Genomic DNA, 13,573 nt, shown 5'->3' with positions numbered 1-13,573 from the left:
ATGGCATCCACACATCACAGCCATGGGGACAATTAGCAGATATTAGATTTGCTAGAGCCAAATTGCTTTCTTTGTTCCACATTCCCCCAAATGCTGAAAGCTGCTGGCTGTGCATGATATCAAGGCATTGGATGATGACTTGGAGAAGGAGACTCCTTCAGCTCTCTCCAAACCTGGAGAACTTTCTGGCAACACAGTGGCCAGAATGTTTCTCCCTTGTGCTTCCCCAACCCCCGGGCTTGGATCATCATGCAGACGTGCAGACATGAAATATGGACAAAAGGTTACAGGACTTCAAGAGCCCACAGTCAGCCCCAGACAATCACCTAGATAGGACGGGTGGTGACAGAGCAGCCCAAGTTCTTCATCTGAGTCAAGACCTGCAATAAGATTTAGAATTTTCCTATCAACAATAACATCTCTCTGCACTTGAGGACCTCTTGGGCCCACATCAAGCTCAAATATTGGGGTCCTGTGAAATGCAGCTTGTGTAGGTATGCATGGGTCAACAGGAGTGTGCATGTGCATGTGTGCTGTTAAACTAGGAGGTGCTCTCATGAGTCTACATGCAAAGCCAAACGATATGGATACTTCATCCAGTGCACAGGTAACGGCCCTAGAAGAAGGCAGGACTGCACTGTGCAAGGAAGTGGGCTGTTCTTATACCAAATCCAGCTATAAGGTGAGCATTTCAGGCTTGCTTAAGGAACTCACTCCATGAGCCCATTAGTGAAGAGAGAGGCAGTGTGAGAGACTGGTTACAGAATCTCACAGCATCCTTAGAGGCAGCCCTGAGGGCTCTGTGGTTATAGCACTAGTAACAATAAGCAGTCACCTGCTACCCTTGTCTTTGTGCAGGGAAGGCATGTCTATTCTTGGCAGCAGTAACATTCACTCTTTCGAGAGCAAGGCAGAAAAGAGAATAGGATAGTCTTCGCAATGAGGACAAGGTGGGTCTCACCCTAGGGGTTGGAAACTGACATAAGAACGTTGGTCCAGGAATGTTCTGAATGGCACACAGCTTCAGAAGTAGACAAAGACGAGGATGAGAGATATATATAATCATTCCCCATCCCCCATATCTGGGTGCCTGATCATACATATGCATCTAGAGGAAGAACCCCAGGTTTATTAGTGCTATCACATCTTTTTCCATGATTTGATTTATGATGCAGACGCATGTGGGTCTGAGGTGTTCTGTTCTTAATCTCTCTCCCTCTGTCTACCTCTGCCTGCTGGATGAGTCTCCTAATGAGGCGACCTGCCTGCCTGGTTTATGGAAGGTCACTCACTTCCTGTTAATTAGATAGGAAAAGCTTCCCAAAGCACGTGAAGGAAGACTGGGCTGGACTGCGGGGTCCAATGCTGGACCCCAAGTACTCAGCAGGGCCTCAGGAGTGCTAGCGATCAATTACCCAGAAGTTGCCCAGCCACACAACTGCTGCCTGCTGCAGGATTTCTCAACATCTGGGAGAGCTACACAGCTGTCCTTCAACTCACATTTCGATGGAGCTTTCAGAATGTCTTTGTCATGCACTCTTCCACAAGGTGCTATGTTCTGCAACTACACATTCCTGAGAAAGTGGGTCAAATTTCATGACCAGACAGTGAGATAAATCATAACTTAATTAAAGTTTACAGCATGATTTGGGTGCTGTCTAGTTTTGCACATAATGAGCTGTGACCTGCAGAGGTGAGGGCAGGAACCCAGGGGAGAATTGGTGGGGGTAGAGGGGTGAGGCTGTCACCATGTCCAGGAAAACCTCCTATACGATAAAACATGGGAACACCTTACAAAAAAACATCACCAAACGATGTATTCTTATTCTACACTAAGTTTAATAATTGATGAAAAAGAAATGTCAAAAGAAAAGAATATCTTTTTTAATTTTAATTTTAACAGATGTATTTATACATTTTATGGAATTCATTGATAATCTGGTTAGATTCTTTGTGAATATATTTGGGTCTGATAGCCGCACATAAATATCTGGATTGAAACATGTTAGCTAGCATCATCTTTTTTTCACCTTAATTGATAAAATAGCCACATGTTTCACAGAAACAGAGCATGCTACTGGCGGTCATTCAAACATTCCTAGGTCATTCAAACAAGGTCCTACTGGTCAGGAGGCTAGAAGCCAAAAACAGAGTTCTGCCAGCAATGTAATTTCACAAAGAGGATTTCAGTTTGGATCTGGAAAGCCTGGGAGTTTGAAATGCAAACAGAATGCTATTTGATTAAGTACAGACACTAACCTACTCTGTAGAAAATCTATTCTTAGGAGACAGTTTCCACTAAAGCTTGGTTCCTCCACAGTTTATTTCCAGGATGATAAATATTCAGTAAGCAAATAATTACTGACAATGAAGCAAAGGACACAAGCAAAACTTTAACGAAAGAGAAACACAGGAGTGTGAATATCTTGAAGGTGGTTAGCAACGCAAAGATACCGTCACCGAAAACTTAAATAGGGAGCCTGTTTGACTGTTTCCCTTCCATTTTATACAGCCTAACACCAGGCACAGCTGATACATGTAACAATCCATCTCCTTAGGTACCTCTTTAAAAATCTTTTTTTAGTGTGCTTTGTATTTCAGTGCACTGACCACTAAAAGAGTGGACGGAGAGTGGAAAGCCCCCTCTCCCCCATTTCAACATGAGACGATATGGTAAAATAGCTGCCTGCAAATAACCAGAGAGGCAGTCTGAAGTATTCAGAGAGCTCTGAAGATCACGGCTGGATCTGGGAAGGAAGAGAACACTGATCAGTGAGCCATGTCCATGGAGGGAATGAGAGGAGAGTAGTCCATTTGACAGATGTAGATCACATGCAACATGCAAGTATTCAGCAAAACTTCATCTATTTCAACAAACAAAGCTCTTCTAATATGCCTCTGCTGCAACTACAAATTAAAGAAAAGCCGGGGCTTTGTGACTACATTTAGGAAATCAAAGGTTCTGGTTCTGACAACTGTGTGCAACATATTGCAGAAAGCTGACATGACTAGAAGAAAAAGATCATACTGCACTTTAAACATAAATTACTTAGGCCCTTTGCAGCTCACTGATGAAAGCAGAAAGATAATGGTCTAGAATCTGCCCCTGAGAAATGAACAAAGGAAAACCCTGGAATTATTCTTTATTGAAGATATAAATATTGTTGCTGACTTGAAACAGTTTTCTTACTTCTGACAATTTTAGTCAATTTACTATATTAAATTAGTTTTGCAATTTTCATCTAAGTAGTAGTTCTTTTTCTTTTTTTTCCCCCTTTTTATTTTTGGGCCACACCTGGCAGTTCTCAGAACTTAACTCCTGGCTCTGTGCTTAGAGCTCAAGGTCATTCTTGGTGGTGCTCGAGAATTGAACCTGGGGTGGACATGGGGGTACCAGGGATCAAATCTGAAGTTAATCACATGCAAGGCAAGCTCCTTACTGGCACCAACAGTTATTTTCATTTCTATCTAAAAAAATTAATTGTTGGGGCTGGAGTAATAGTATAGTATGTAAGGAGCTGGTCTTGAACTTGGCCTACCTGGGTTCAATCTTTGGTACTAAATACGGTCCTTTGAGTGTGACAGGAGTGATCCCTGAGCACAGAACTGGCAAAAGCCCAGAGTACAGAGGGCAGTGGTTCAAAGTCATAAAACACAGACAAAAACCTGCTACTGTAGGAATCACGTATTATGTCACAAAGTATAGACTTAATTTGGGGAGGACTTACATTGACGTGACAGATAGGTGGAACTGGGCACATCCTGCATTAACACATTCACTCATGAGCACACATACACATTCACAGTCATATGAAGATAAAGTTACGGCTATTGAAAAAGAACTGAAACCTGACAGCAGTTACCATGCGGGGCTGGCATGTGCCTGACCTGGGCTTGATCTCTGGCACCACATGCCCTCCCAAGCATCACAGACTGTGGTCCTGGAGTCCCCACCCTCAACCCCCCCCCCCCCAAGCATTGCCTGGGGTAACCAAGCTAATTCTCAGCATTGCAGAGCCCGCACAGTGCCACAGCCTTGGGCCCTTCCACTGAACTTCCAGCTCAGTCAGTTGAGTATCACCAAGAGTGGCTTCCCGGAACCTAGGGCACCACTTGAATTCCGAGTGGTGCCCCAAGTAAAAAAGGAGCTGAGACACTTTGTGGAGAAAGTCTTCTGTGGTGAGCGGACCCAACTGGGTGCCACACTAAAATCTAGAACGTCCATGGACCAGCTCGCAACCTCACATTTTAGTGAAAATAACACCATCCATACTCATTCAGAACACACCCACTGCCTACTGGTGATATTTCAAACAAGAACTACTTTAGATCCTAGCAGATGTTTTTGGTATTTGTTTAAAGAGACCCCCACTTCCTTTCCCTGCTTCCCTGTTGGACCCACAAGCAGCTTTTCTAGTTGGGTTTGTTCCTTGGCCATTTGCAGGGACATGGAATTTAGGCTATTACCTGGTATATATTACATTATTTTACATAATAAAGCATTGCAAGGGGGACAAAAGGACGCCATTACTGTGCTACAGAGAATATGGAAGACAGGTTTCAATACACAGCCGGAACAGTTTGGCTACCTATCTATCCATTATTAGTTTTTAATGAAGTTGTAGTATTTATTTATAGGAAGCTTTTTTTTAGTCTTTCAATTTCTAGTAGACAAGTTCTCAGGAATTAGATCTGTAGTCAAAGGATGCATACATTTTTTGGCCCTAGAAAGATATTTTTATATCGCTTGAACAAATAAATGGATCATTTTATAATCTTTATAATGATACCAGCTGTAAGAATTCATAGCTTCCCAAGGGCTGCTGCATCATTTTCCATATTCAAAAGGTGGGAGTTTGCAGCTTGTTATCATTTAACTTTACAAGCGTGGCTAACAGTTTTCAGATATTTATTTATTGTGTGACTTTGCTTTTGTGGACTGTGTATCCACAGACCTTTAACCATTTGTTGGAGAATTTTTCTGCTTATGTTCCATCATTCACTTGAAATATCATGGTTTAATCCATTATTACAAATATTTCCCCATACTCCTGTATTTTCTCTTTAAATTCTAATATTCTTTCAGGTGCAGAATTACCTAAATATTTAATACTTTCAGCTGACCTCATTACATTTTGCATGTTCTCTTATTATTCCATAATTAAAGCATTATCTTGCTTCTAACATGACAACCTTTAAAACTTTTTTGTCTAGAAGTGATTTTTCTAATTGCTAAGTCTGAACAAAGTATGTAAATTCCCATTTGACTCAGTTCAGAATTCAGTCTGCAACCATTATTTTTATTCAAGAGGACTCATTTCTATTTTTTTACATAATTATTATGCTTCAATTATTATTATCATTATTCATTTATAATAGACATTATTGTTGAAAAATTCATTTATTTTACCCAAATGAATGTCATTAATCCTTTAGCTATATTAACTGAAATCACATTAATGCTATGTCTTGATCCAGGAAGGAACACCATGTGAGTGTAAGCTTTTGATCCATCCTTATCCTTATTTCATATGTTACTTATAACGACTTTCCAGTTATGGAGACTGCTTTGATTTATGTCATCTGTTATTCTAATGGTGGTTAAATTCTCCCCAAATTTATAATTTGATCTTGCTGCTACATGTAATGATATTCTTTATTACTGTGGAAGTAATACACATACAGAGTATTGCACATACAGTGGAAAACTGGTCTGAAGGGTGATGAGGAATAATTCCTCTCCTTATTGTGTACACATACCAAGAGGGGCAGTCAATCTCCCGGCCCTGGAATTTGAGCTGGCCCTGTGACTGAATCCTAATTAACAGAATGTGGTAAAGAGAATATTTTGGTTCTTTCAAGATCTGGTCTTGAGAAATCATGTAGCCTCTGATTTCCTGACTTCTTCAGTCATATGTGAAGCACAATTATCTGCTAGAAAAAAGGGTCCAGCAGCCTCCAGATAGTCCAGATACAGTCATTAGTGAAGTCAATGCTTTGTTCCAATCGTTCCTGAACCCCAGGTGAATATAACTAATGACATAAAGTTGACACCACAGGGACAAGACTAACCAGTCCCCAGAATCATGACACATAATAAACCTCTGCTGTTTTCAGCCACAAATACTCAATGTATTCTATAAAAAAAAGTAAAGATGTCTAAAAAACTAAACAGGGCTAGGAGGTCCTACAGGGCACCCAGGTTCTGCATTATCTCCAATAATAAGGCCTGCTAAGCATCTCCAATACAGCCTCAGAGGCCACTGAGTACAACTGGGGTGGCCCTGGTGGCCTTGAGCAGTGCAAAGCCTCAGTAGCACCACATACCGGGGTTCTAGCACGAATCACTGGCCTGGTTATCTGGGTATCACTAACAGCAATCCTTGGAACTCCTGGGCACCATTTGTGCCTCCCACCCAAATTAGCAAAACTTTAAAATGCTACTTATAAAAGATGAAACAATTTAAATATCTCACTGAATTACTCATATATTCTATGATTTTAATAGTTTCCTTTTTATTTAATATTCTATGAAGAATCATCCATTTAATAATGATTTAAAATATTTTTTAAATGATTGAAAAAATTTACATTTTAAAAAATATAAAAGACATTTCAATTTTCTTTGCATTGCTTATTTATATATGAAAGAGTTCAGTAGAAAATTAAAGGCATGGCACCAAAGAGTACTGTTCTTTGGTTTCTGGATTTAAGTGTCTTGTTTATAATAATTTTTTACAAATAGGGCTATTAGAATAGATATTTTTGTCAGTTCTTAAAAGTATTGCCTTGATCCTAACTTTCACCAGAAACAGATTTTAATTCTATTAAATAGATATACCTTTGGGGGAATGGTACAACTTTTAAGTGCTTAATTTACTGTAACATAATTGAAAGTTTTTCTTTAAGTTAAACTCTTGCCAATAACAATGAATGAAATCTTTTCAATTTAATACTGAATTTTATCTATGCTTTTTAAAAACATCAATATGAATAACTATGACTGTCTGACATAATCATAATAATTTTTCTGTGTTATTAAAAAAGAATAATATTGTGCAATAAGACTGTTTATAGTCCTGGAGGCTACCGGAGATAAATACCTCCGTATTTTATCTTTTATTTCTTCTATTTCATTTATTTAATAATCTCCTTATTACAATCTGATATAAATTGTACCATGGACAATTTATATCAGAAGAAATTCCTCTCTCTCTTTCCTTTAAGTATACAATTATTTAACATACCATTTTGTCTACAGCTGCTCGGAATTCTTCAATAGCATTCTAAATTTCTTTTTTTAGCCCCACCCTACCCCACCCTGTCCTCCAACATTCTAAATTTCTTATGTATTAACTTTCTTATTTGTCTCCACTCATACTTTCATTTTGTATCTAATTTATATTGGGTTATTAATACTCAATGAGAAATTGATGACTCAATTTATTTATAAATGATACAGAAACTTTATTTTATGTTCAAAAAAAGTATTTTACTTATTCTCTTTTTGTTTCCTTTTACAGTTTTGTAGTCTTCTTGAAGGACCATAAAGTTAGTTCATTTTCATGTTAGTTTTACAATTTTAAAATTGTTTCTAGACAACACACTTTGGTTTATAGAGTACATTTAGCTACAGTCCAAAAGTATTAATAGGTGGCACCTTTTTCATCATCACTCACTAGAAAAAGAAAATATATTCCTATTTTTTTTTTTTTTTTTGCTTTTTGGGTCACACCCAGCGATGCTCAGGGGTTACTCCTGGCTTTGCACTCAGGAATTACTCCTGGCGGTGCTTGGGGGACCATATGGGATGCCGGGGATCGAACCCGGGTCGGCCGCGTGCAAGGCAAATGCCCTACCCGCTGTGCTATCGCTCCGGCCCCCAATATATTCCTATTCTATAACTCTTCTCAACATAATTATTACTAGGTGTACATTTAGAATTTTCCACATTTTTCCACATTTCCACATTAGAGTTTCCTGTTTGTATGGTTTTCTTGCTTAACTATTGCCATGTACTTAAAAATGTGCTATAGAAATGTTCTTCCTCTTTAAGGGAACATATATAATGAGCACAGGATGTCTGACACTCATACACAATTGTTCATTATGGATACACTATGTTCTGTGTACCATAGCCTTAAGAATGTAGAAGCAGCTTTTGGACCCGGCTGTGGAAGGAGCATGATGGAGGGGCCCGAGGGAGCGCCCTCGGACCCCAAGCAGCCCACTGAACTAATTCCGGCATGGGACCAGAGACCCCACGGCGTGCTGAAGCTGTGGGACCCGGGCATCCCCCAATTCCTTTAACCTGTCTCTCTCTCAACTCCTCCCTCCTGAGCACAGCGCAGGGGCCGCGGTTTTCCTGAGCGCAAAACGGAGACGCCGAGCCTCTCTCTAGGTTTCTTCATCTTATGAGCACCATAAAAGGGTAAAAGTTTATAGTGATGTTATTTCTGGTTGTACTTTCCCTGGACTTTATACAGAAACCCAAAACCGCGCGGCCGCTGCCGTGGCCGCGCGACTTAATGTCATCTTAGTATGAGCAATATGTAATGGTTCCTTTCTAATGGGGCGGACTTTTGTGGGAGATCCTAATAGTAAGTCTGTTGCTGAAATATTGAAGGCAATCAAAGTGGTAGCCATCTCACTAGACTGAACTAAGCTATATCCCCACGCCGGCTGAGAAGAAATTTTCTTCTTTCTCGGGAAGAAACGCGGTGTGTCATCAACTACAGTGTGATGTCCATTAAGCAAACAGACCTGGTGGCGTGGGAATGGGATATAAGGGGAAAAATTATGTACAAGGAACAGCGGGACGCTGGTGGAATCTCGAGCCGGAGCCGACACCAGCGCAAGACCGTCGGTTCCAGAGACTGCTTGCAGATACTCTACAAGTCTATCAACTAAGCCAGAGCCCCACGCCTGCTGATGACGGGAAATAACCATCCTTTTCGGTTTTTTTTTTCCCTTGTCAGGCAGCGTGGCGATTACTAAAACAGGCGTGAACTCGGTGGCGCGGGGCAAGGGGGAAAAAGAAAAACTATGTAACAAACAGCGGGACTTAATATCTCTATATTCTTAGCAATGGAGAACTATCAAATGCCTCCTTGGCAATAGGACTGCTTTTCTTTTTTGGGGGAAACCCCAACAACGGTAGTGAGTTGTGTGTTGAAACATGGAATGTAATCGAAATAAGGCGTAAACGAAGTGAAACATATCATGTGCAAGGGTTGGGACTGGGGAGGTGGGAGGGGGCGGCAGGTATACTGGGGGGGTTGGTGATGGAAGATGGGCACTGGTGAAGTGAAGGGTGTTTGAGAACTGTATAACCGACATAATCCTGAGAACTATGTAACCCTCCACATGGTGATTCAATAAAATTTAAAAAAAAAAAAAAAAAAAAAAAAAAGAATGTAGAAGCAAAGGTAACTAGAGCAGAATGATTTTGTATCTCTGTTCTATTCTTGAATAGTACAGTAGAAATCTAAGTTCTTTAATTCACATGTTCCATGTCAATCATAGCTCTTAATAAGATGAATGTTATTAAGTGTCAACCTGTAGAGCATAAAAGAAATGATCAACATAGGTGGAGGGATGGGTAAATGATCACTGTATGACAGAAATGCAAACACGAAAGTTCCTAAGTTTGTAATTGTACCTCACGGTGATTCACTAATAAAAAATTAAAAGAAATGATCAACAAGAATGAGTCATGAATGACACCACTGAATTTTATGAGAATCATGGTATCTCAATTCAATAGGCAGACATAGTTCTTTTTTTTTTTAAGTCTCTTTAAATTGTGCTGACTACTTAGATCAGGATCGGGAGTGATAGCACAGCACGTAGGGCATTTGCCTTGCACATGGCTGACCCGGGTTCGATTCCTCCATCCTTCTCAGAGAGCCCAGCAAGCTACCGAGAGTATTCCATTGTATTCCATCCACATGGTAGTCTGGCAAGCTACCTATGGCATATTCAATACGCCAAAAACAGTAAAAACAAGTCTCACAATGGAGATGTTGCTGGTGCCCGCTCAAGCAAATCGATGAACAACAGGATGACAGTGCTACCTAGATCAGCATGAAAATTACATTCTTCCAGCAGAGGCTAAATTCAGTAAGGCAGTTTGAATGGCCTTGAATGTAATAATCAAACAGGCACACGGGGTATTTTTTAACTATTTTTTTAATGGTTGTTTAGTCTACCTTAAAAATTGCCTTGCAAACTGGCTTAGAAAATATCAACTCAATCAGGATGATTGGGAGATCCAGGTGAAGACATTTCTGTTTAAAGTGTTAAGGTAAATGATCACACCCAATCACCACCAGGCCAACTCACGCCAGAGGGGAGCTGACACTAATATAAGATTATATTAGTGATCTGGAGTTACACATTCATAATTGAATTTTCCTCTGTTTTTTTCTCAAGCTGATATACAATCCTCTGCAGTGGCACTGAAAATCACTAGAATTTTAAAACGCATTTCTACATTTTCTATGAATGTTTTCTGGAAACTTCAGGAAGCCATGATAATGGAAGCCCTCCATCCTAGCAAACAGAATTCTACATTCTTTAAGCAGTTTAAGCTTTGTTTTTAGTTTTACACATTGCAGCATTGGCTAGCAAGAATTTCCATGACATAGTTTCCACCCCTTTGCCTAATGGTATGAACTCCCACCTGCGACTCTAATGTTACTACAGTAAACGTCTCTTAACATGCATAACCACAAAACTTGCAGTTCTATGGTCATGAAAAGCCTTAAAGGTGAGAAAATGGAATTTAGTAAAATTAAGCATGTACTCTGAAACTATGAGGGTGTGTGACAGTTAAGTGACTTGTCCAAAAGCCCAGTGGCAGCTCCTATTTTGACCAAGACCACTGGATTGTTGATATAAGGCTTCCTTTGTAGATGCCACTTCATTATCTCTATCTCCTATTCTCAGCCCACCTCACTGGAAAGATTCATTACATAGCAGCTATTATACTATGAAGAGGTGAAGGAAAATCAAGCAATAACACAAATGATGTAAGTCTATAGAGATAAAAGGATAAAAACTGAAAACTGGGGAGCACAAAAAACCAGGGGTCAAAAACTATGCTGAGTTGGGAATAGCTCAAGGCAGCATAATTAAGTATTTAATACCCACTTCTTTGTATTACAGCTTCCCATTTAGCTACCTATCTTGATCTAGGCTTGATAAATACATATAAGATAAAAGCAAGGAACAGAGCTTGTCTTGAGAAAGGCATCACCCCAATAAGACACAGACATGTGAAGAAGGCAGAATTCAGTGTAGACAGACAAATTAGGTGAGAGGAGTTAGGAGTTGGACTGGGCTGGAAGCTAGGGTCTTGGGCGAGGATTGGTGCTGGGATTGTGGGGGAATTTGTTCTGTGTAGGAAGTAGAGGGGTTAGGGGTAGGCAGCCTCCTGCCAATGAGAGGGCGTGGCAGACCACCTACCATGGATGGAAGGACTTGGTGCCAAATGTGTAGATTTTGCATTAAACTTTTCCTCTGTTCCCTTTTCTAGGTTCTGTTGGTCAGAATACCATCGGAAACTGTAATACCACACTTGAAACAACCTTCAAGTGTACCAACAAGGACAATCTGGATAACAACCTTTTCTAAAAACATATAACCCCATCTAAGACGTTCTTAGAGTATCACCCCAACAATCCCCACATGTTGCAACAGCTTTAAGATCAGGGACCAGCAAAGACAGCACAGGAAAGCACTCCCCTTTCATGTTCATTACCCTAGTTGGGTCCCCAGAGTATGGCCAAGAGTAATCAATCCCTGAGCTCAGAGTAGAGCCAGGAGTAGTAACCCTAAACACCTCCAAGTGTGGCCCAACCCTCCCCACCCCCCCAATTAGTGCTTCTTATACTGGTCTGCATAGATTTATTGATGACTTGAAATGGGAAAAAGTTGAGTCCACCTGGTATCCTTTATTTTGTTAATAATAATAAAAAAAATTCAATGCAGAAAAGAATTCAGTGCAGAAAGAACTAAACAAACATTTATGCAGTGACAGGATACAGTGGACAGAGGATTATTCTCATATTAGAGACAGTAATATCTGGTCAAGTAAGAGAACACTGTGCAAGGCACAAAGCAGAGGAACCGCTGCTATGTTAGAGCACACTGCCTGTGGATTAGCTAGGCCTGCGTTCTTTGTTCAGAGGTATGGTAGGGGCTGGAGCGATAGCACAATGGGTAGGATGTTTGCCTTGCATGCAGCCAACCTGGGTTCAACTCCCAGAATCCTATATGGTCCCCCGAGTACCTCCAGGAGTAATTCCTGAGTGCATGAGCCAGGAGTAACCCCTTTGCATTGCCCGATGACCCAAAAAGAAAAAAAAAATCAAAAAACAAAAAACCAAAAACAGAGGTACAATCAATATTTCTGCCCAGTGTGGGGAGGAAATAAAAAGGCCACAGGTCTGGGGGTTTGCCAAACAGAACCAAATTCTGGTAATGCCAGAGAATAAAGGCTGCAATGTACAGAAACAACCTGAACTTTTCACAAAGAAGAAGTGCTTTTGAACTCAAAAGTAGTCTCACTCCTTTGGTTCAGGGGGAAATACATGCTTTTCATTTTATAGAAATGCCCACCTGACACTTTCCCTCTACCTGTCTACAGATGATAAACTTTCTTAGTGTCGGAATTAACTTGAGAGTCATTTTCAGCTTGCCCCCCGCTGCCCCCCTTCTAGAAGCTTAGGATTACAGAGTGTGATTACAGAGCATCCACCACTGGCTTCTGCCAGGCTAACATGCTAGAAGTTAGGGGTAGCAAAGGCCACAACCCTCAGATTTTGCGGCACCTGCCACTGCTGGGCAAAGAACCCCATTTCCGTTCCCGAAGCCTGTCATCATCACACGTATGTGGCAGGGCCTGGTGAGCAGCGAGGGAGCGGGTGAGTGAGAGGGGAGAAAGGAGAGAGAAGGCAAGAAGTGCTGAGGAAATGGGCCCCTCTCCACTTGGGCCGCAGTGAATGTGCTTCATCGAAATGAACGTTTCAGAAGTCCCCGCTACAAGGAACCCACTGCTGTTGTCAGCGATTCCAGTGTGCCCGGGGGAAACATTTAACACCAGAAAGAATACAGCAGCAAATGCCCAAGTCATAATGTAAGGTCCCTGGTTGCCCATACACACAAGTTCCTAAGGGTGCAAGGGAAGTTGCACCTTCCTCATCCATATGGTGCTTCCTTCTACCTCTCACAACCGAAATGATAGTGGACTGCATGGTGGACGGAAAGGCCTTGAGAGTGAGCAGCCCCCTTTACCCTACAACCCGCCTTGAAGGAGGCTCAGAGAGGTGGGCCCAGATTTACTTAGGTCTCAAGAAAAATCTGCCAAACCTATTCCAAGCTCCAAGCCTCAAACTCCTACTCAGGCTCCTGCTGCCAAACCAGTAAGTTACCTCCTCTTTGATTTCCTTTTCTTTTTTACTGGAGCTGGGGACTGAACCCAAATCTCTGCAAGGCATGCACACACTTTCCCTATGAGCCGGCTCCTAATTATTGACCTATCCCATCTCATTATAGCAGGAAGACAATA

General features: G+C 41.0%; 1 protein-coding gene across 6 annotated transcripts in view; it reads right to left on the bottom strand.

The window, feature by feature from the left end:
- The window catches only part of SIPA1L2 (signal induced proliferation associated 1 like 2), a 268,964-nt gene that overhangs the window by 7,114 nt on the left and 248,277 nt on the right, over window positions 1–13,573 (bottom strand). For 4 of the 6 annotated variants that reach the window (XM_055146847.1, XM_055146850.1, XM_004620318.2 and 1 more), the window contains one exon: window positions 327–380. The exons of the other annotated variants lie outside the window; for them this stretch is intronic. In XM_055146847.1, coding sequence (XP_055002822.1) covers window positions 327–380 — 54 coding nt within the window. The remainder of the gene's footprint in view (window positions 1–326; window positions 381–13,573) is intronic. 6 annotated transcript variants of the gene reach the window in all.

The sequence above is a fragment of the Sorex araneus genome, chromosome 9 (assembly GCF_027595985.1).
Source record: "Sorex araneus isolate mSorAra2 chromosome 9, mSorAra2.pri, whole genome shotgun sequence".
Lineage (NCBI taxonomy): Eukaryota > Metazoa > Chordata > Mammalia > Eulipotyphla > Soricidae > Sorex > Sorex araneus.
This window is presented reverse-complemented; position numbering and strand designations above follow the sequence as displayed.